Raw genomic sequence first — 24,773 nt, 5'->3', positions numbered from 1 at the left:
AGATTCTTTTGCAACAGTTCTGGCATCCTTTAGGCACTGCACATTTCAATTCTCCTACCTCCAGCCCTGTTCCAGGTACCCATCACACTTCGCTCCTTAATTCTCCAAAGATTATAAGAGACTGGAAGAATTTAGAAGCAATCCAGGGCACTAGGATGTGCCCATCCATCCAGTGTGTTTTGAAGTGTATCTAAAACTCGGTCCACCTGATCTTTTCAACCACCACTTACCTGCCAAAGCCCTCAAATTCCTATTATTTAAGCTGCTGCTTTAAGTAAAGTATAGCATTGCTCAAAACCTGCTCACTTACCTAAGAGGGAGAAGACCCTAGTTTTTCAATAGCAATTTGTTTATGAGACTTGCTGGTGTTTCTCTAAAAAGAGGGTCTGGGATTAGAACTAAGGTCAGATGAGTTCTAGTTGCAACAGAAAGACTGAAACGACTGTCTGATCCACAAGCTACTAGCCACATCTGGAAAATGTAAATATAAATAATTTTAATAACATTAAAAATTTAATTCTTTGGTCATACTGGGTTCATTTCAAACATTCAATAGCTACATGTGGCTAATGGCTACCATATTGAGCAGGGAAGATCCAGAACAATTCCACGATCCCCTAAAGTCCTATTGCACAGCAGTTCTCTAGATTGAACTGATTCTGCCAGGGGGAAGTTCTGGAAAGGAGAGACAGCCCACCATCACAAGCTCCACTGAGGAGGATGGAGAAGAACAGGAGATAGAACAGAATTCCAAAGACAAGATGATAGGGGACCAGACAAAAAAAAAATTGTGTGCTTTGCCAAGTGCCCATCCCTGAGCAAACATGCATGAGCCTTGCCACAAAGCTCTTGAAAATAAGGAAGTGAATGGGGTTGGCTTTGAGGCCCATTTTCTCCACTGTCTGATCCTGGGCTTCTGTAAGCTTCTTGTGAAACAAGAGATCTCCTAGTCCATGAGGCTTTGCTCACACACAGGTACCTGTGGGCTCCCAGCCAAAGGAAAATCACCAGGCAGCTTGGCAGTATCCAAGAGTCCACTCAGAGCTGGGAGCCTCTAAATCAAAAGCACCTGGGAGTAAAAAATCATCTTCTCCACCTGAGATTAGATGTCAACAGAGTCTGAGGAACATGAATGGTTTTTAATGCAATTTCACCCTTTCTGAAGACAGTGAAGGAGCAACCGTCACCCTTTACCAATGTCAGTATCTCCTATTTGCATAGCACTTTGCAGACATGTGGAACACTTTCACAATAATCTTTTATCTTATTCTCAAAATAATTGACTGAGGGAAGTAGAGCAGATGTGACCCTCTCCACTTTATATTAGAAGAAATTCATGCTCAGAAAGAAGAGAGGTGTCGAAGTCAACATGGCTGGAAATAGCAGAACTAGCCTTAGAAACCTTCCACCTCTTCTGTTTGGAGCTCACATCACCTTTCTCAAGTGATATACGGGTTATTTAGAACCTGTTGAAGTCCCCAAGTATGTCAGCCTAGGGTATATGACCATGGATTATGCTGTAAACTCAGTTCATGCCCATCCCCAAGCCAATGGCCAGGGAGCTCTTCTTCACAAAATGACTTACGTGAGCTCATAGAGAGGGAAGAAGGCCTCTTGGCTAGAAAGATGGTATGACTTCTCCCAGCAGAAACAATGTTGATGTTCTGATAATGGCAAGGGGAAAAGAGTGTTCATGGCTCTGTTTCATTCAGTAGCACCAGGTCTACTGAATCTGTTTTACCATGCAAAAGGCACAAGGAAGGTAATGCTTTCCTTGCTCCAAAATAGTCTGCAGTGAGAGACCCTTGAACAGTCCAGTGGGTTTTGATTTCTAGAATGCCTGTCCATTTATAAGATTTTCAGTAGTCTGTGGCTAAATATATATGACTTATTTTCAAATTTGAGAGAACTTCTTGCTCATAATGTACATGAGCCACTTACATACTTGGCTATATAATAGATCCCAATTCTATATTTTCTTTTGACAGCATGCATATAAATAAATAGATATGCAGAATAATTATTGAACTTTCCTTCTAATGAGCTCTAATACTAAATCAGCTACTGTCAAGAAAAATCTTAAAAATTCATAGGATAAATAAATAGACAAAGCAATATTGAGGACAGTTGATAAAAACCAAATTATCACTTTTAATATGCCCAATAAAATAATAACCCTAGCAACACACGCCCTTCCTTTCCTTTATAGCAACATTCCAATACTTCTCCATTAAGATCCAAATTTTTCTCTACCTCTAAGCCACTAGATTTGAAAATTAGACCACTGAGCTTTCCGTGCCAAACTGGTGAAATCTTCCCAAGGCAAATGGGCCATGCTGGGCTACTTTGTGGTGGGGCCTCTACTTCCTCCCAAGGCTGAATTAGTAGAGATTCCAACTTCCCTCCTGCATCCTCCTGTGGCCCAAGACCCAGTTAGGATGCTTTGATCAACAAGCAATAGCATGCCTGGCTAAAAGTGGATTAAACACTGGGTGTATAACACTCACCATGTCCTGAGAAAACCATTTGCAGGTTTGACTTAGCAGCTCATGACATTTACAAAGAGCCACCCTTTCCATTTAGGGAGGCTTCTTTCTCCCAACCCCTCTTTTTTTTCCACGGAGGAAAGATTTCCCCAGCAACCCCCAGAAAGCTTCTGCTATGTCTCAGTGGCTAGAACTAGATGGGATGACCACTCTTAAACCAACATAGACTTTAGGCAAATGAGATGACCATGATCAGCTTAGAATGATACATGCTCATGCCCTGAGGCTGGATACCTGATTCCTGACAAAACAACTCTGTGCAAAAACAACAGGAGTGGTTGTTGGAGAAGCAACCAGCAGTGTCTGCCAGACCCAGTTAAACACAAGGTTGTGACAGAGAAGGAAGAGAGGCCCTCTACTCCTTGTCTCCTAAGCAGCCTCCCCAGGGAAGTCCCCCTCAACTCTGACCAGTTCAAATCTGCCCACTATTAGCTCTCTTGGAAACAGAAGAACTCATTCTTAGCACTTAGTTTCATTTATATTTAAATGTTTTACTAGTTTCTCTCTTCTCCAGACTGAAAGCATGAGGAGGGTTATTTTAGCACAATATTGTATTCTCAGGGCCTACCTTGCCTGTTGCATCAAAGTCTGGGTGGATGGATGGATGGATGGATGGATGGATGGATGGATGGATGGATAGATAGATGGATGCATGGATGGATGGATAAATGGATGGACTAACGAACATTACAGCAACTAAACAGGTCAACCCTGTGATTTTTTTGAAAATGCACTAAAAATGCCTGAATTTTTGTCTTCTCCCCTCCTCACCATTCTCACTCATTGATATTGTACTGGGAGTAGCTCCTGAGTCGCTTCCAGACCCAGTCTAACTCAGGTCTCTGGCCATTACCTCTCTGGACAGGTGTGCTTTTCTATTAAGAGAGGAATTCTGGAGACTGAGTAAAATGAAGGAAAAGAAGAAGAAGAAGGGGCTGGGATTGTGGCTTAATAGCAGAGCACTTGCCTCTCACCTATGAGGCCCTGGGTTCAATCTTCAGCACTACATAAAAATAAATAAGTAAAATAAAGATATTGTGTTAATCCACAACTAAAATATTTTTAAAAGAAGAAGAAGAAGAAAGTGAATATAAACCAGTAAGAGAGACAAGCAATTATCTTGCTAGATAAGTAGCCCAGATGTTTTAAATGACAAAACAAGTTTGAAAGAACATCTTGTACATGAGTTGTAAATCAGGTAGAGACAGAATGTTCTTGTACAAGATGAAGCAAAGTGAGAGGAGAGAGAAGGACTTTGAGACTGGTGGTGGAAGAAGTGCTCAGACTTTTACCTTCTTGGCTTTTAATTCACCCTGCCCCTTTCTACCAATGTATAATTGTCTTTGTGTAACAAGGCCCAACGGAAGCTGAGAGGCCAGAGTAACCCTACTGAATTTATTAAACTCCTCTCATAAGATTGCCCAACCCTTCCTTCTCTGAGGCCCTAGAAAAAGAGATTCCCTGCAAAATTGCCTTTCACCCACTTGTCAAAAAACTGAATGGCAAATAAAAGCTGGTCACCTCAGGCTATTTTAAATAACCCTCAGACAGATGTAGTGAGGAAATTCAGAGAAGTGGAAGCAATTCTTAAAAGTAAGTGAGCAGACTGTGGGATGTCAAAAACTGTTGAAATGCTCACTGTAGTCCAGAAGACCCATACATGCTGTCACCCACTAATGGTCATTTTGCCACAAACATAGGAGTGATTTTTATTTTCTACGCCAGTGGGAACCATTTCCACGTATTTGTACCACTAAATGCCAGCTTTTCATTAGGGAATTATTTTTGTGGCATTAACATTTTAATTGGGATTTTTCTCCTCAATTATAAAAGTAGTAACTTTTAGTTTTATTTAGGTAATTTAGTAACGGTTTATTTGATTTTATTATAAAAGTCATCATTTTTTATTTTAGAATCATCCTCCCAGAGATTCTCACTGCCAATATATTGGTGTGTATGTGTCTCCAGTGTCTCTCCTGTGCATATGTGCAGAGGCCTATGTTAGAACCGGGATCGAACACATCTACTTCCTGCACCCAGTTCTTTTTGTTTTCTACATGTTTCTATTATTGAAAACTTTATTACATTAATTTAAGGGTAAAACAATATATTGTTGTATGCTTATGTCCTGATCTAGTCAAACAGTCCTTTGTAATTTGGTTTAGATGTTTTCCCAATATTCTGTTTATAAACAATGTCATGGGGAATCTCTTCATTCTGAATTGGTGTTTTTTTACATCTCTTTTTATTTGGATAAATATCTGGAAATGTAATTTTCTAGTTCAAAGTATAACCAACAATGTTAAATTCTTAATATATACTGTGAAAAAGGATACATCAACTTACATTCAAAAGGATAAGATGCTGGGCCCATCCTACTATCTCACAGTCACAGTTTGTCTATAAACTCAATATCAGTCTGAAATTGTCCATGTTGGGAAAAGAATAAAATAAAATATCTTTTATGAAAATACTTTTAAAATTTAAGATTTGATTAAAACACTTTTTTATTATTATCAATTTTTAAACTACCCAAGATAAAGAAAACATTACCTCTCTCCACCAAATATTCCAATGATTATAGACCTTTAAGAGAACAAAATCTTTACCAATTTCCCCCTCTAAATGTAGTTGACAATAACATTTCATTTATTCAGAACCATTTATTGAGTACCTACTCTATATGGAGTTTTGTATTTAATATAAGGAATTTGAAACACACATAGCTAGGAGTGGAGGTATTCAGGGGTTGAGGCAGAGAAAGATAAGTCAGATTCATTATCAATGCTACTATGATAAGGTCATGTTCAGGGTGTTCTATGGGCTGGGAACCCTCCAGCCTTGGGAAACCAAAAGAAGCCCCTGCCTGAGGGAGAGGAGACTAAAACAGGATGAGGAGATAGCTGGGCTTTTTACCAGATAACCACAGGCCAATCTTTATTGCTTCTGAAACAATACAGAAAAATCAATTTTCTAGCAGCTATATTCCTGCACAGAAAGAGAGCCATTCTGAGGGGATAGGGAAGGGGGTGTGTGACAGACACAACTTTAAATGAGCCACATGACAGAAATGCTAGGACCCCCATGGGGTACACTGGTTATCATTTTCCCACAATCAGCCTGGCATTTTAGTGAATGAGCTATGCAAGCTGAGGCTGATTACTAAATTGCTTAGAACTACAGAGGGGATTTTAGAGAACTGTGAGGGAAGACACAGAGGCAAGATAGAACAACTGTCAAGGGAGGAAACTTGAAGAGGAAGACAGAAGTGCCTAAAAAGGAATTTTGTCAAGTGTCTCTCATGTAATATGCTATAGAACACAAAATCCTTGCTCTTGAAAATCCATAAAGTGACAAAGGGCTCAGTATGGCCTCCATCAGGGTGGAGGGTAAGAACAAAGACCACCTGTTGGAGGCTGCCATGCCTGGTTATTCATCCTGCATTCTGCAAACATTTAAGTGCTTTGTGTGCTCAGAACACTCAAGCCCAAAATCCTCCATCTAAACCACGTGGGCTATGAAAGTGAACGTGCCCTGCTGCTCTTTCCATAATGAACCAATGAGCCTACTGGGGCTCCAAGTGTCTGAGCATATGCACCTACAGAGGTTTAAAGTAAAAGTGAGGATTATATATTCCAAAGTACATTCCAGAAACCGAGGTGTGGGTCAGCCTCTCTACTCAGATACACCTATGGAAAGCATCCCAAATCATTAAATTTTGATTTGCAAATAAATTGACAATTGACAAAACCAAGAGTATCAAAGTAGCAAAGCACCAAACTTTCTGTTCTCATAATATTAGATTATATTGCTCTCATAATATTAAATTTAGTCATCTCTAAAGCTGGGTCTAGAAGCATGGGAATGGAACAATAGGATGTCTGCCAGGCCAAGGATGAAAAATTATTATAGATAAACTACCAAGAAAGTGTTTACCCAGATAAGGAAGTTGACTAGTCTTTTGAATAGTGACTTCCCAATCTTTTTCCCTCCATTTCATTGTTTCTCAGAAGGGTGTTTGAAAGACACACCATCAATCATATGCTATCCAAACAAGAGGTGGTGTTATTGTAAAGCAGTAAATCAACAATGATTTAATGGGGTGTGCCTGGCCAATGTCATGGTGGCCACATGTTCAGACATCTGAATTGGCCCACTCTGCTTCCATTTGCCCAGGAAGCCTAGCAGCCAGTTGGGAGTTAGGCCTACTCATGCACTAGTGTCATGGTGGACTTATTAAGAAGTACACTAAGAGATCCTTTTATAATTAACAATAGTACTTGCTTTTTGCCACAGTCTGGCTGGGCACAATTCACGAGCCACCTGTCAAGCAGAAACAACCTTTATTTTTAGAACACACATGCAGCACCACAGGAGCTCTTCAGGAATTCCCTCAGAGCCCAACTGCCACCACCGGCTTCCCACAAACCTCTCAACCACCCCACTCCTCCTGCTCTTGAGCCCGATTGGCTGGGTCGCATGGGCGGAGCCAAAAAAAAGTCCCCTAATGAGCAGCTCCGAGGTCTGAAAGGGCGGGAAACAGCCCAATGAGCATCACCGCAGAGGAGCCAATCAGCTGGCAGCTGGAAGTTTGCTGGGGCCCCTTTGGCTGTGGCTCTCAATAGCCTTTTAAGATATTGAGCATACTGTGTCATATTTTTCTAAGTACAGTTGTCTAACTTTGTGATACAGGAACGCACCACTATTTAAATCTCATTAATCCAGCAACCTTAACTCTGGAATATATATGAAATCCAGGAAGCAAGCCAAATAGGCTTTTGGGCAAAATAGAACAAAAATCCATTTCCCTACAGGACTAATAGGAAACTCCTTTAGCCCTTACTAAAAGCTTCATTATTCTCATGTTAAATTGCTTAAATTTTCTAAAATTTGTTTATCAGCTTTCTGAATTCATAGGCCATAAAAGGTAGAGTGTAAGGGGGTGTTGAGACTACTAGAAAAGAGTTTACTAACAAAAGTGAAAACTATTAGCTATCAAATTGAATGTAAGGGAAAAAAGGCAAAAGAATGTAAACAGAGAGAGAAGGGGTGGGGTGGGGGAATAGCAAAAGAAGATTCAGAGGCTGAAAATATTCAAGTCCTAGACATTTGATTTAGCAAAGGGTCCTTGGTCTGCAAGACCTTGGTCTGTATTCATTCTCTGTAGGGTAGCCTATATCCACCACATCACACCATAGTCAATACTCCATGGAAAGTTTCAATTAAAAAGGCAGGGAAGTGAATAATTTTAGAAATTTGTATCTAATTAATTAAAATAAAGTTTTTGTTTCCCAAATGGTATAGTTTTGTATTTAAACACATGTTAAGCCCCCCAAAATGTGTTTTTGTTGAAAAATGCACAAAAATAAAAGAAAGAATGGGCTGAGGATTATTATTTCCTTGCCAGTTGGAGCTTGCCCAATTGAGGTTTTGCCTGTTCTTAACAACCCTCTCATTTCCTTCATTTCCAGTGTTGAAATCTGAATCAGCTTCAGTTACAGCCACCTACCGTACAACCACATTTCGGTGGCCTTTGTCCTCCACCTGTTCTTACATTCAAATTAATGTGCTTGAAAAGATTATTAAAAGAATCAAGAAAAGTCTCAGAACATATCCATTAGTAATTTAGAGACCATAGGGATTAATGAGAAGAAAGACTTGCACAGTTTGTGGATTCTAATTGAAGTGATGGGGAAAAGCAGGAATCAGAGAGGAATGAAAGTACTTTCAGTGGATCTGTGGATGAGAAATAGTATACTCTACTTGGCCTTATAAAAACAATCGCTCACTCAGCAAGTGTTGCTGACCTACTTTAAACAGGTATAAAGGAGAGAGTGGGGGTGCTGGATATGTACAAGGTGAGTCTGAGATTACTCTGTGACTTTGATGATGGATTTCAAGCGGGGACAGTGGCAATAGGCCAGTCACCAAGGGTTTTCATTTACCCAGAGCTCTTATACTTGATTAAATACAATAGTTACCATCTAAACTAGGCTGTGCAGATTGTCTCTGGATTGTCTGTGAATTAGCCAGGCTAAGAGAGACTATCCATTTATAATACCCAGAGCTTGACAGCCAAAGGTTTCTTTCTCACCCATGACAAAATCCAGTGGGGGTCAGAGTGGAACTCAAGGGCCTCCCATTTCTTGATTATACTGAGCTTTTACCATCTTAAAGTCCTCAATTATGTCTCCCTCTGACCAGTGATGGAAAAGAGACAAAGAATGAATATGTAAAACGTTGAAGGCCAGGACTAGAATAGGAATATATTACTCCTGCCCACTTTCAGAGGCCACAGCTCAAACACTTGATGCCATCTAACTACATGAGTGGCAAGGGAGTGGGCTTGAACCGTGTGGACAGACAGGAGAGGAGAATCAAATTCTGACGGACACTAGAAGCCTTTGCTACTCCCATGAATATATTCCCAGGGTTCTAACTGAAGTAGGAATTAGAGGGGAACAAAGTCTTTTAACACATTCTTGAGGATTCCTCATTGAACTTGTTGGCTTTCTCAACAGTGCATGCATCCCATCCTTAATATTCCAAAGATTCTCCCATTAGGACAATATTACAGATGAGGACACCAGGGCCCAGACAAGATGCACAGATTGTCCAAGGTCACATAGCTACTGAATGGCATATGGAGTGAAAGGGTCTTGGCCTCAGTTTCCCCATATATTAAAGTGTGAGGTCAGATCCTAATATCTTTCAAGCCTTTTGGTTCCTTTCAGATCCAAAATTTCAGTATTCTGTAACTACTGACATTCATTTCCTCCTAAGTCAACTAAGCAGACAGCCAGTAACCAGTAATTTATCTTTTCTTATTAATTCTAAATTTCCTCCTCACATCCCAAGCCCAAGTTTTCAGAAATTAAAATGTACTCAGTAGACAAGGTTACTAATACAATAGAGATTCATTTTTATAGCAAAGTAGGTTTGTGTTTAACTGAACAGCGCATGCGCACACACACACGCACATACACACATGCGCGCACACACACAACCTTGTTTGAGCAATCTTGCAAAACATATGTCCTCCTCCTACCACTCTTGTCCCATATTTGTCAGCTTTGCCATAGTAACCAACAGTGAGATATCAGTGGCTTACAACAATATTCACTATTTATTCCCTTTACCTAAGGACATTGGATCAGCATCAGGTTGGCTGTGGCACTGCTAGGATTGGCTGAACTCTGCTCAGCTTATCTGGCTTTCTCTGTCTTCTCATTTTGGAATCCTGACTGAGAGTATAACCACTATCTGCAGTATCCCAAGGGCATTTGGAGACTCAAAACAAGAATACCTGAGCCAAACTATGCAATTATATTTAAGGCTTCTGTTTGCATTCAGCAAAAACGATCATAACTATTCACATCCCATTGTCTAAAGCTTTTCCCATGGCCAAGTTTAAAGCTATTGAGTTGAGATGTGCAGCCTTCCCACAGGATGCACATAAGCATGTTCTATGACAATAGATGGGAATGTGTAACCCTATAACTGGGAAGAAGGAAATAGTGGGGATACTGCCTCCATTGAAGTTCTAAATGCAGCTTTTCCTGTGTAGAGATTGCCATTCCCACCTCCACAGCCCTTTTCTTTCCATCTCCTTTCAGCTGAAGCTGGGGCTCTCAAATTTCAGCTTCAATTTCATCACTTAAGTGCTCATTAAAAATTTCCTTGCTAAGCCCCACTTTCCAAATATTTTGACCCAGTAAGCCTAAGGTGGCAATGGTGCCCAGAACAGTGTCTAGGAACAGTGCCCCAGGAACACTCATTACTCTTGAAGGGCCACAGGTGGATTCCCATTACATGTGGCTTTAGAGACACTTTGGACAGTGGGGTATGCTGAGCTAGCCTGGTATCAGAAGAAAGGGGTGCCTTGTAGAATTCAGAACCTCCTGTCAGTGGGCCTCCTAGAGCAGGCATTACGAATCTTAGGTGACATCATGACAGTCAGTGGTTCTCAGCCCTGACTACACATAGAATCATCTACACCTTTTTTAAATCCCCATGTCCCACTGGGCCTAACTCTGCAGGCATCCCTCAGTATCCACAGAAGACAGGGTTCAGAAACTCTGTGGATAACAAAGTCTGTGGATGCTCAAGTCCCTTATGTAAAATGGTGTAGCATCCTATGTACATATTTTTCTATATACTTTAAATCATCTCTATCTTACTTATATTACTTAATACAATATAAATATAGGTAAATAATAAATATTCCCCCAAATTATCACAGTATAGTGACAGTACGGATGCAATGTTTTTTTTTTCAAATATTTCACCCCAGGGTTGATGAATTTACAGATGTAAAACCTGTAGATACAGAGGGCCGACTGTCATCAGAATCTCCAGGGACAAGGCAGAGGGATGGGGACTTTAAAGAAGTCCCCTTACTCATAATGTGAATGCTAGATTGAAAACCCTGGTGTCTGTTGAACAGCTTTGTCAACTGCAAAACATAATGTACAATTTCTGGATGAATTTTAATTGTAACTAATTGACCAATGATCTCATGAGGGACTAGTTCCTCTAGAAATCAGGCCAATTTGGATTTTCCACCATCTGTCCAGAGTGTGCACTGGCCAGGGAGCACTGAAACTCACCCAATTCTTATTCTTGCCCTTGAGCCAAAAAAGATTGAGCAAAAACAAACCTCCCTCAGATTAAAAAAAAAAAAAAAAAAAAAAAAAAAAAAAAAACAATGTTGCTGGGATCCTGTGGTGAGGGAATGAAGCTGGTGTAATTGGAAGCGATGCCTCCAGCCATGGGTAAGCATGCAGCATTTGATTTACTAAATGACTCCAGTACAAAGGAGCATACATTATAGTGTGGCAATTAGCCCAATTAGGTTGGAAGCCAGTAGATCTTTCTGTGGAAGTTTCCCCACAGCACCAACCCTCAGTGAGGTCCCAGTTTGCCAATGCTCCTTCTGCTGATCATCTGCTTCTTACAGAGTGCAGCCATCATCATGCATAGCACAGGTCTCCTCTTCGGTGCATCTTCACGGAGCATAGAGTTCCCTTTCAGGAACCCTGGGGCTTATGAGAGAGTAAGGAGGGATATGTTTGAAATCAGAGGTGAATGTTAGAAAGCAGTTTCTACCCTATTTCTAATAACTTTAACGCAGTCCTGATTCTCTGATTAACCTGCCAGATTCTAATGTGATAAACATTTTACATAGAAATAATTCCCTTGTGGAAAGTTCCAGATGTTTCCCATCGAGGGATAGCACCAAACAGGGAATAGGATAGAAACACATTCAAAAAACAACAAAATGTAAACTTCATAGTAACAGCCATAAAAAATAATAGTCATGGATGACCTCTTGAACAAGGGTCTTCTGTGAATATTCACTAATGTGTAAGTGTACCACTTGGGCTATGGACAGGTGACCATTCATTGCTGTGGCCACATGTTTGCACAAAGCTAATTATTGGTGGAGCATGAAGAGCTAAAACTTTCATCTGCCACTAGGCCAAAATTCTCTTGGCACCGAATCTCCAATTTCCAGCATCTCCATGAAAGATCAGTTACCATATTCTAAAACCTCTACAAATTCTCCTCTCAACAATGGCAGATCACACTGGTTCTAAGTCTAGCATTTATCATACTCATACTCAGGTAAGACCACAGTTTCTCCATGCAGGAGATGTTCTGTTACAAATCTTAGAGAATGTTCACCTTTGAGGCTTCATTTTATTCTCTTATTCATTCTATTCATTCTTATTCATTCAAAGTCATTGACTTTGTACAGAACTTGTGTAACAGTCTTAACTTTTAGCCTGGTATGAAATGGCTAAATCCCTCCTGTTTCTCTCTCCACCCTGAGCAGATTATGTCCTTTGTTTTCCAAATTAAATTCTGGCCTTCTGTATTGGAAAGAAAAGCCAGATTCTTGGAAATCAAGAGCACTTGGGGGTTCTCACACTGTGCTTCAACCTCAGGCTGTCTAATACTGGGTGGGGAAGGGCAGATAAGAAAACCCACTGGGCAGAGGGGCCCAAAGGAAGTGCCTAACACAATGCCTAACACTTTAACCAGTGAAGGCATGTATTCAAAATGTGTTCTCAGGAAATGAGACTGTTATTTTTATTTTTTTTAGGACAAGAAATGCAGTAGAAATGTAATTGAGGCTAATTATCAGAAGGTATGACAGGAAGCACACTCACCTTGTATAATACAGAGCTACAGGTAAGGGTTATGGGGCATACGGTGTTTGCCCACCATTCCAGCTGGCTCAGTCTTAGCAAAACCCAATGTGCCAAAAATGGAAATAACACAAACATTCACCAACATTGGAATGAATAAATAAGTTATGATACTTCATTCAGTGAAATATGAATGAGTTGAAATGAAAATGAATTATGTAAAACTACATGTAATGACAGGAATGAATCACACAGTAATGTGGGATGATGAAAGAAGCCAGACGCACATACATTCTCTTTAAATGCATGCGTATGATTCTATTTATATAAAATTCAGAAGTAGGGGCTGCGGTTGTGGCTCAGTGGTAGAGTGCTCGCCTCCCATGTGCAAGACCCTGGGTTCGATCCTCAGCACCACATAAAAATAAATAAGTGAAATAAAGGTGTTATTTATAACTACAACTAAAAAATAAAATATTTTAAAAATTCAGAAGTAAGTAAATTTCATCTGTAGTGTTAGAAGTCAGGAGAGTGGCTCCTACTTGGGTAGTGTGGATAGATAATAGGAGGAGGCACAAGTTGGATTTCTGGGGTGCTGTTAGTGTTCTGTTTCTTAACCTGGGTGATACAATGGACATATTCCCTTGGTGGTAAATTATTGCAGAATACTTAATGATTCATATATGTAAACCACATGTATAGCAGTATTTAAAGAAAGACTTAGATGAGGCCTTGCTTATCCATCTGACAATTGGGCTTGCAAGAGCTGAAGAATCCTCAGAATCCCTGCCTAGCATGTTAGGTCAATTTCTACAGTTAGGGAAACTAACTGTAACAATGACAGATCACAATGGTTCTAAGTCTAGCATTTATCATACTCATACTCAGATAAAACCATAGTTCCTCCATGCAGGAGATGTCCTATTCCAAATCTTAGAGTCTTGTTCACCTTTGAGGCTTCATTGATTCTCTTATTCATTCTACTGTCATTGACTTTGTACAGAACTTGTGTAACAGTCTTAACTTTTAGGCTGGTATGAAATGGCAGCCAGAGTAGAGACCACACTCAGTATTGACTCACCTAATGCCTGATCTTGGGAACAAGTGCTACAAAATTGGAGAACCAAGATTGCTGGCATCCTGGGCTGATTTGCTCAGGGGCTCGGTGAGCCAGAACAGGCAGATTAAGTCTAACCAACACAGGCTTTAGGGTTGATAGTGGAGAGTGGTGTGTTGAATCTTGGATTTGTATTTTTAATTCTTAGGAGCCACTCGGCCTCCTCTGCTAGTTCATGTCCTCCCTAATGGGTGTAGTGGAATCAGCACAGGCTGTGGTACCATGGCCCTGATTTTCAATCTAGTTTCTCAAAAGGGCAAGGTTCCAGGCCACGTTTTGATGGACCTCTTTCTCAACTGTTGGCCTCTGTGGAAGAGACTTGGCTTAATGAAGAAGGTAATGAAGGGAGGCTTTTGGAAAGAGCCTAAATAGGATCTAAAAAGGTCTAAACAGGATTGGTGTTGACATAGAGGAGCCCAAGAGAGAAGGGGATTTTCTTGGCGTCCATACCACAGCAGCAGGAGCAGGGTAGGAAGATGCACTGGATAATATGATAGGAAGAAACGTTAGGATAGGAGAGCCTTGAGGACTCAGAAGGCAGAAAGCCAAGTCAGGTAGTCACAGGCAAGGTGTGGGGGGTCACAAACTTGCTACCAACCTGCTCTTCAGATGCAAGTTTTGTATTTTTAAAGCACAGTCAGTCACACTCACAGAGATAGTGAGGAAAGAAGCCTGCAGTGATTGACCTGGGACCCAATATGCAAGGCTGACTTTCTGCTAACTGGACTCCAAATATTTCAAGCCTTTTGCTGCTATAACATCATGAAAAGCAGACTGTTGACTCCATTGGATGTTCCAGCCTGAGTTGAGGTAGTACATAAGGAGGGTTGGCTTACCCTTGCTCAAGATCCTTTTGGAGAGTTGAGATCAAAATCCAATGGAGAGTTGACTCAGAGAGATAAAAAAAAAACAACTCCATCCCTAATCTAATGTTTGCCAGCCATAAAAACTGGTCAATGAGCAATACAGGTATGATTAATGCTGGAACTCACCCTGGGTCTGATGGGAGTTAACATTTAGCGCAACCCCCTGGGGGTGGGGGGAAAGCTGCCATTATCTTTTACTCTAAAGACTTACTGAGCCTATTTTGTTTCTTCTGCTGAGGTGTAAGATGCAGAATAAGTTGAGAAATCATTATGAAACACTACATTGATTCCACTATGAATTTGTCTAACTCCCTGGCACAGGGGTTTCAGGCATTAGAAAATACATAGTAGTTGGGGCTGGGGTTGTGGCTCAGCGGTAGAGTGCTCGCCTGGCACATGCAAGGCCCTGGGTCTGATCCTCAGCACCACATAAAAATAAATAAATAAAGATATTGTGTCCAACTAAAAAAATAAATAAATAAATATTTTTTTTAAAAAAAGAAAATATACAGTAGTAATCAGAGACCAGGCTATGTCTCAGGAAATCCCAGAGAATAGTTGTTCTTCCTTTTAGTCCATAAAATGCTTCCTGAAAGTTATAGGAAAAAAAAAAAAACTTTTATTGGGAGTGTTTCTTTGATCCTGCATCAGTTTATGAGCAAGTATGAGCAGATGACAAAATCTACTTCTGCTGAACCTACCCTGTATCCCCACCCTAGCATTTCTATAGTAAAACACTTGGAACCTTGCTTTGGAAGATCTGCCTAGATAGCACCTGACCTCACCAAAAAGGTGTGATTTATGGCATGCTGAGTCCAAGCATTTTAATACAATGCCCCCCACCCAAAGCAGAGAAGCTTCAATAAAGGGATGTTATTTTTAAAATAATAATAAAGTCTTGACCAGTGGGCAGAAGAATCCAGAATCCTATTTCCAACCTAAGATGAGATAACCAGATTACCAGGACAAAGACCTCTTTCTGGGCTATCTGTACCTGGTTAAGCTGGATTAGGGAGATCAACAGAATCTGAGACCAGCAGGTATAAGCAGGGCAGAAGCCAACATGGCCTCTCAGCCCTGGCTCTCCTTTTCTGCTCAGGACTACACATCCACTTGTCGGGTCTGTTGGGTCTGTTGTTTTAATCGCCACTGTCTTTCCAACAGAAGGGGGAATAATTGTTCCATCTATCATAGACTTTCTGCAAATCAGGATGATTTATCAGATGCTCTCAGATTTGCCCAATTGCTCTGTCCCTATGGGTAGATGCCTGTCAGCTTACTAAACCTCTCCATACTTCACTTTCTCATCTGTTAAAGGGGATGGTAATAATCTGTACCTACTCATGGTGCCATTGTGAGAACAAAATAAAATTCAAATGATTAAAGTACTTTGCCCTGTGCCTGTCCCATCACAGATGCTCCAGAAGAGTCACATAGACATTATTTAAAACCCTTTCAGGGGCTTTGCCCTCTTGATGTAAGTTAGATGACCCCTAGGAATTAGATGGTGCAGATGGTTGAGAATGTACAACCCAGGATGGCATCTGGAAGGAATCTGGACCTTCAAAGAACAACATGCTGGCTACCTGACAGGACCCATTAGAGGACCAGGATCCATTATTAAAACAGCTGCCTCAGTGTAAGGGAGCTACCTGATAGTTAGTGCCCTTGTGCCCTATACCTTTGCTATCACTGAGCTTTTTATTTCTGAGTATGTCTTGCAGGAGGAAGTGTCGGGTGGAGAAAGCCTTCAAAAAACTGCCCATTAAGTGACTGTCAGGAGGAGACTCACACTCTGGTCAGGAGGAATGGGCGAAGATCTTTTAGAGGCTCATCAGACAACACAGCTTTGCCCCTGATGCTCTCCCCTTCATTTAAAAACTAAAACAAACTAACTAAAAAAGAAAAGAAATAAAATAAAATTTAAAGAGAAATTAAAGCCATGTGTTTCTGAGAATTTACACTCGGTTCATCAAATCTATTGTTTTCTGAGTGTCGTTTAAAGTCTAATAAAACTAATGAGCCTTCTTTTTTAAAAAAAAGTTTTTAAAATCCTTTTTCTTAGAAGGACATTGAGAGGCTTTGAAAGCTGTTCCAAGGGTAAAAATAATAATATTAATAATAAATTGCTCAAAACTCTCAACCCCTGCAGGTTCAAAATTTGCTTAATACTCTGAGCTCAAGGGATTTGAATTATTACTGGAGTTTATTATATTTTATAATGGGACTTCACAAAAGGGAGAAAGAAATCACGTGAAGGTTCACTAGAGTTCATTGTAAAGTTTGCTTCACAACCATGCTCATAGCCCAGGCTTCCAGGACCCTCTCACTCTGAACCTTCAAAGAAAGCACCCCCTACTTGGCAGGATCCGTGGGGCTAGATAAAGTCAGAAACTGAGAAACTGACTTTTCAGCCAGGATTATTTGGGGCTGGAGATTTAAAGCCAAAGCCCTCCTAGAATGGTTCCCTTGTAGGGCATACAATCTATGTCACATAAAATGCATGATAGTCAGATGACTGTGGAATGAAAAGAGAACATCCCCCCCCCCCCTTGGGATGTGTGCAAAGGAGTGGACTACTGTGATCCCCTTGAACTTTCTATGTTATCATCTGATGACCTCTGGCGGTGGAATTTTTCCCAGCAAGTGCAAATCGAGGCTTCTGAGCCAAGCCATCCCATGTTACATTTTCCTACATTCCCTTCCTTCTGTTTTGTCATTCACATTAAGCAAGGAGCAAGAAACAGTTGTAAACACCCAGAATAAATTGGTGCATATGCCTGACCAGGCTGTCATTTCAAAAAAGTTGCCTGCTGCCTCTCTTTCAGGCAATCTTTGATACATTTCCTGTAAGAAGAAAAGGGAGCCAACATGAAGGATAATGTGGCATCCACAGTTGTTTTCATGCTGCTGCTTTTTCTCAACATCAGACTCCTGAATGGTGAGTAAGAGATTGTCCTGCTCTCTTTTATTGCTGGGGTGTTTATCAAGAAGGTGAAGAGATCATCACAGCTTTCTTGCAATGCAGTTGTGAGAAATAAAAATGCTATGTCATGTGCTGCTAATAAATTATTTGCAACCCTTTTTGCATTAAAATTAATGCAGAAAAATTAATGCAAACTTGTCATTATGCTCTCTGCCTTCTATCCTCATTGAGGAGGGTCATGAAACACTTCTGAGGACCTGAGTTCTAGTCCAGATTCTGCCAGTTGCTGGCTGTGTGACCTTGAGCCAATTGCCCAATCTCTTTGGCTTTCCAAATTCTTAAAGTGAGGACAGTGACATTTCCTCCACCACAGATGAAATAACAAATGTGAAAAATCTTGGAAAAACCATGAAGAGATGTAAAAGACTGCTATTGCATGGTGAGAAACAGATACAGCCAACTCTGTTATCTGCTGATTTGGGAAATAATATCCACAGCTAAATTAGGAGTGTGCCTGTACATTATCCACAGCTAAATTAAGTGTGTCTGTGTACATTTCTGAGTGTCAACCCCTATACATTTCTGAGTGTGAATACTTATGAGCGTACCTATGTGCATATTAACTTTTTATACTGCCTGATTGCAAATGCTCCTCTGTGAGTACCTGTGTTGGTATAAATCTGTGTGTGGGTTTATGCCTGTGTGTGTACCTATGAGAATGTCTGTATGTGTACTCTGTGTGTACAAGTATGTGTAATAATATGTACTGTTGTAAGTGTGACCCTGTGTGTATTTCTCTGTGCATGTATGTGGGGTGTGTGTGTGTGTACTTGGGATGTGGGATCTATGTGGACATCTGCCTAACACCTGCATGTGTGATTCCTGTGTGATTGTCCCTGTGTGTCTGTGTATTAAGACAGTCCGTTACATGTGACTGTCTCTAAAGAGGATAAAGGCACACATTGTAATGTCACAACTTTACCTTCCTCTCTGAGTTTCCTAAAAATACTATTGGTGACCAGTAAAATGTGAAAGAGAAGTTTTTGTGAAAGAGAGAGAAAAGGGAAAGCAGAGGTCAGAATCATTCATGAGGGAAATTCTAAGTACTCCAATCATGAACAGTAGCCCCGAGTGTCTTCAACTGTATTACTTAACCATAGACTTTGGGGTTTTTAAATAAACTTTTCTTCCTATGTCACATATTCCTCCTCACTCATAACAAAAACAAACAAAAGGAACCTTGTGTGTTTGCCATGATTCCCAAATACATCATCCTGAAGAAATTTCCCCTAGAAGATGAGCAATGACAAATATTGGCAGAGCTGCCCTAGGCTGACATGGACTGCTTTCACGGGGCCTATAAACTGGCATGTTGCTCAGCTCCCACTGGCATGATTAGCCTGGTATCCTGGGTCCGTCCTGTGCACCATGTTGTGCCATCCCATTCAGTTCTCCTTTCTGGCCAGGTTACCCAGAGAACCCCTTCTTATGCATGTCCCCCTCACAGGGTCTCCTGCAGACTTGCTCTTCCTAGTCTGATGCTCAACTAGGAGTTCTGGCCTAGGATCCTGCCTGAGGGATGGAGAGAAGTACGGGAGGAAACAGTGAGAACCCTCTGAGCTGCTGAGGCCTAACTCAGAGCTCCTCTCTCTCGGCTCCTCATTGATTAAACTGAACACTGGGGCCTTAAACTTGACAGGAAGAAGGAGCAAATGGGAGTTATATAGATGGTTAGTTGGCCTCCCCAGCCCAGCTGCACTGGGGCAAACTCCTAGGATAGCTCAGTTTCTCTTTGGAGTTAACAGTAGCCAAGCAAGAGAAATGGGAACCAGCTTGCCAAGAGCTTTGGGGATTAGGCAACTAAAAAACTCCCTCCTCCTTGACACTGTATTTTCCATATCACCTTAAGCAGACCTTCCAGCTTCCAGCCTGAGACTGAATGCAGCTCATGGTAGCTCACAGCTCAGAGAGGACCTGCCCAGTATCCTACCTCTTACCATACTCCTTCCCCAAAATGGTCCATAGAATTGCAAGACAGCCCTTTGCCATCTCACCACAAAAAAACCCAAAGAGGGAGAAAATATAAGCAGAAAGAAAGACTAAAAACCAAGACTCAGAGATGGTAACGGGGAGGATGGGGAGATCCACTAGGCCATTAGGCCAAAGCCAAGGAAAAGTGACAGGAAAGGGGAAGAAGAAGATAAGAGGAGAGAGGGAGGAACTGCTGAGGAACACTCAGACAAAGGGGGCATCAATGATAGATGACAAACTAAAGATGGAGACAGTTGGAGTTAGTGGTGTGAGGATGGAGGAAGACAGAAACCCAGAAGCAGAGATGTGCCAGGGAGCAATGTGTGGGCAAAGGATGCACAGGCTGCTTGTGCCAGAGAAGAAGTCACCTTATATTGTAGCATTACGTTAGCTCTTTAGACTCCATGGGAGGAAGGCCTCACACTCTCCAAGCCAAACCCATCCTTCTTGCTCCCCAGGCTCACTCCTCACTGAAATGTTACAGTTGGTCACTGCCCCACGTGAACTGCTGGTATCGCCATCTCAAAACACAACACTCACACATTTACACAGGCACACACCACAACCACCACCAAGCTCTCTCTCCAAGAACACTGTCTGCCCTAGGATAGCACCCAAAGGGTGTTCCTGGGTGCTGAGCCTGTAGATCTGCTCATCTGAGCCTCTCTCTGATCTGGGTGTCTTCACTGTGCTGTCACCAGCAGAAGAGTTGAGTGGTTGAGTGGATCTCAATATTAACCCCAATGGCTTGTGACTTATTTTTAGGAGAGTCACCTCCTGGAAAACCTACTATCTTTAAATGTCGTTCTCCTGAGAAGGAAACATTCACCTGCTGGTGGAGTCCTGGGACAGACGGAGGACTGCCTACCAATTACACACTGACTTACCACAAGGAAGGGTAAAATGTTATCTTCTCTCCTATCAAGCCCCACAAGACTGTTCACACATCCAGGCCAAAGTAGAGATGGTTCTGAGTCAGAATTTTCTGGGTGTATACCACAAAGGCTCAAACCCCTGGAGAAAAGGAGTGTCTGTCCACCTTCTCTTGTTAAGGTCCTTTACAAGCTTTCTCAGTCTAGGCAAGCTGATCCACCACATTGGCAACAAAATATTAGCAATGTTTCCATTTACCTGTCACAAGCTTAGGCTGCAGCCCAAGTCTCCATAGAAGTATTTCCTTATAATAATCTTAGACGACCATACGTAAACCCTGTGCCATTTGTAATTTTGCCTAAGTAAACATGTTACTTTTGTAACACGATAGGATTATATAAATCAGCACCATATAATCCTTGACAAATGTGGCACATTAGGTTTTCAAATTTGTTTCACATCCAAGAAAATAAAGAAGTGTATAAGGAAAAGAAGGTCAGTGTTTTTCTTTTATCAAATTGCTGATCCAGAACTGGAGATCTCCTGGAAGGCATGTTTGGATATAATGTTGCCATAAGGACTAAACAAAACATCCCTGGGTGAGAATTGTGCTAAATTCACAATGAGATTCTCCTGGAAATCCTGGAGAATTGGATATATTACTAGTAAAGACAGCTGGTTCACTTTCCAGTAACTGCTCCTGGTTGTACACAAAGCTGTCCTTCCATCTGGGACCCAAAGGGGTGTCATGTAAGCAGATTTTATGAACTCAAACTGGAAACCAAAATCAAATAAACCTCCATCCCTCTGTGGTGTGACTGGATTTGTATCTCCTCATATGAGCAGCCTAATAAGCCACTCGGGGTTAAAATATCTCTTTTCAAAGTCACTTTACTGATTTGGTTATCTAAAGTATATTGATGCCAGTATTTATCCTCTTGAAATCTTTTTTTTTTTCCCAAATGTAATTCAACATGTAAGTACAATAAATGCTGCATTGTAGATGGCCACACTATGTGTGTATGCAGGTGAAAGTCCCAGTTCCCTGAGGTGATATAATGTTACTGCCTGGGTATGGCAGTGCCTTGGCCATACCCATATCCTTGCAGCTCAGGATTTATTATCAGACAATGCATATCTCAAAGCTCGCAAAAGCACTATACAGAGGGAAGGGTTTCCGAGAAGTAGAATAGCTGAGACCCTAAAACATCCTTTCCAGCCCTTTCTCTCTCTGCCCAGCTGATATGCACTTAAAATGTCAAATCTCCAAAAGCCAGTGGTGTTAGAGTTGTTATCACTTTCTTATTTCCTCCTAATATGTTACTCATTGCAGAGAGACCATCACCCATGAATGTCCAGACTACAAAACCAGTGGCCCCAACTCCTGTTACTTTAGCAAAAAGCACACCTCTATATGGACAATATACATCATGACAGTAAATGCCACCAACAAGATGGGAAGCAGTACCTCGGATCCACGCTATGTGGATGTGACTTATATAGGTAAGGGGAAGGAGAGGGGTGAAGAATTTGTTACTCCATTATGTATTTACCAATAGTTAAATTCAATTGAGTCTTCTTTGCTTATGGGCCGATCCCTGACCAAAAAAAAAAAAAGATGAGAAAATTCACAATATCCTTGTCAACTGAGCATTTCAAATTACTTTTGTGGATTCATTCATTCAGTAAGTTTGGCACTTGGGATCCTTATGTGCTTTCCTTTGAACTCAGGGGCACTCGACCACTGAGCCATGTCCCCAGCCCTATTTTGTATTTTATTTAGAGACAGAGTCTCACTGGGTTGCTTAGCTCCTCACTTTTGCTGAGGCTGGCTTTTGAACTCACAGTCCTCCTGCCTCAGCCTCCTGAGCCACTGGGATTACAGACATGCGCCCCATGCTTGGCAACAATGCTTGTTTTATGTATGCTCTCCTTGTTAATGTTTCTCTCCTGCACTGACCATATAATCAATGTCCCTTTCTACCTTGATAAGCTGGGATTTATTTCTTTTATTCTCTCCATGGAAGACAAAGCTATTCCCTGTAGAGCAGCAGTTAGAAGAGATTCATCTGATTCTGCATCCATAGAAATTGCTGCAATTACTTTACTCCCACCATGAATTCTCAAAATACATATATTTCTTAACAATCCAAGCTATTATTTTACAAATACAGAATTGGCTTGATGCTTGAGCATCAAACTGAAAACCAAGATCACAAGTACAATATATGGAGAAGTCATTAGCAAAGTAGAAAAAAAATCAACCTGGAAGATATTCCTTGATTTGCATGATCATCTTTAAGCTGCAGGGCAAGTGGGCATAACTTCAATGGCCCTTATGGTTCAGTGAGGGAGAAAAAGAAATCATAGAATAAAAAATGGCTGGGTTCATTACATATGTTGGGTATTAATCTATGAAGTTGCTAACTAGATTCAAGGTCTCTTGAGTCTCCTGATATACACAATACTATCCAACAAGGAAGATCAGGCTGGGACCCTCCACTATTCAACTGCATATAATTCCATTGACATATTGTCAGTGGTTGATCCTTAAAAACTAGAAAAGCTTGCAATACCAATTGACACACACTTGAATATTTTTCCCTTACAAAAATTATTGGAGTAAGCATTGGGGTAGAATTTGAATTTGATCTTAGTTTAAGAAAATCAGAAATGTAATCCTACTGACAAGTAGAAATAAAATAAATTCTGATCATATAAATTCCCTTGAAATATGAAGCCTTTAAGATGCTAAATGACAGATAATTACATTTTGTGGGCTCTTTCTTTAATTGCCTAGTCCTCAAAAGTTATAATATTTGAGAACAAAACAACAAAAAACAAGAAAAACTTTGGAATAAACAAATGCTGTAATGAAATGATCCACAAAACAAAGTATTCATTAAAGAAAAGCTGTATATTTTAAAAATGAAATCAACAAGTTCATATTGAATTTGCCTTGACTCTGGAAAACTAATTCTCTGATGAAAGAATGTGCATTGGACTATATTTTTCCAAGTAATAAAAGAAGTGTTTGTGGAACTCATATAACCCTGCAGCATGCTGTATTGGTGGCAGGCCAAGAGAGTTCACTTAAATATCTGTTTCCACCATGGTACATTTTCTACCAGCTTGACTCTCATCCAGTGATAACTTGTGATACAGGTTATCCCTATAAAGCATTGGCCACTAGTTGCTCAGAAATCAATTTCTTTGGGTTCATATTGCTGGGTAATATTTAGCTATGTTGGAGACTCTGGAAAATAGCAGTTCCCAACTGGGAGCTATTTGCATTTCACAGGATGTCTGGCAATGTCTAGAGATGTTTTTGAATGTTGAGACTTGAGGAGGGGCAGGGTATTACTGACATCTGTGGGGCAGAAGAGAAGCCAATGCTAACCATCCTTCCGTGTGTAGGATAGCCCCCCAGGGCAAAGGACTATCTAGTCCAAATGGTGAAGGAATTTTGCTTTAAAGAATTCATTCTGGATATTTACTTAGACTTTTGTACACGCATGTTTTTTAATCACAGATATTGCTCAGTATGTGCTTAACTTAATGCTTCTTTTAATTAATTGATATTTCTTTAGTAAGTACATATAGAATAATCTTTCTTAGGAGTTCATATGCATTAGGATTTATGGAAGCTTTTCTAAAGCTCATTTTTTAGATAAATGTAAGTCACAATGCCAAGTATGCTATTCTTACACACACTCTCTTTCCCACCTGGTATAGAGACTGATTTCTGGAGGCAATAAATAAAAGGAGAAAATGTTACTGACCAGCAGAAGTGAGACTAGGGTAAGACAAATTGCACCCTAGGCAGTTCAGTTTTAGGGAGGTGTTCTCAGGACCCTGCACTTTCAGGAATTGAGAATGATGCCTCCATCATTTTATTATTGTGGTAGAATACATGTAACAACAGTTACCATTGAAAGTGTGCCATTAGTTCATTGTCAATGTTATGCAACATTTATCTAGTTCTAGCTCCCAGCCTAGGGAAACAAGTGACTTACCATTGTTTCCCTAAAGTCACATCATCGTGAATGGAAATGTCATACCTCCTACACGCTCATTCCCTATTTCTCCCTCTCCCAGTCTTTTGTGACCCTCATCTTCCTTCTGTCTCCATTTGCCCAGCCTGAATATTGTACATTTATGGGATCATACAATAGATGACTACACCACATTTGATCCATTCATTGGTGGGTGGACATTTGTGTTTTTCCACCTTTTGGCTATTATGAATAGTGCTGCCGT

At 40.7% G+C, this 24,773-nt stretch overlaps 1 protein-coding gene across 9 annotated transcripts in view; it reads left to right on the top strand.

Annotated features, from left to right (window-relative positions):
• Prlr (prolactin receptor) overlaps positions 1-24,773 on the top strand; it is a 199,453-nt gene that overhangs the window by 109,599 nt on the left and 65,081 nt on the right. For 7 of the 9 annotated variants that reach the window (XM_027936284.2, XM_071612658.1, XM_027936285.2 and 4 more), the window contains 3 exons: positions 17,512-17,624; positions 20,406-20,538; positions 21,847-22,016. In XM_027936284.2, the coding sequence (XP_027792085.2) occupies positions 17,555-17,624; positions 20,406-20,538; positions 21,847-22,016 (373 nt within the window). In that variant the 5' untranslated portion in view covers positions 17,512-17,554. Of the gene's footprint in view, positions 1-12,654; positions 12,744-17,511; positions 17,625-20,405; positions 20,539-21,846; positions 22,017-24,773 lie in introns of all 9 variants that reach the window. The other 2 variants (XM_071612657.1, XM_071612655.1) reach the window with 1 other exon arrangement.

The sequence above is a fragment of the Marmota flaviventris genome, chromosome 5 (genome assembly GCF_047511675.1).
Source record: "Marmota flaviventris isolate mMarFla1 chromosome 5, mMarFla1.hap1, whole genome shotgun sequence".
In the NCBI taxonomy this organism is placed as follows: domain Eukaryota; kingdom Metazoa; phylum Chordata; class Mammalia; order Rodentia; family Sciuridae; genus Marmota; species Marmota flaviventris.
This window is presented reverse-complemented; position numbering and strand designations above follow the sequence as displayed.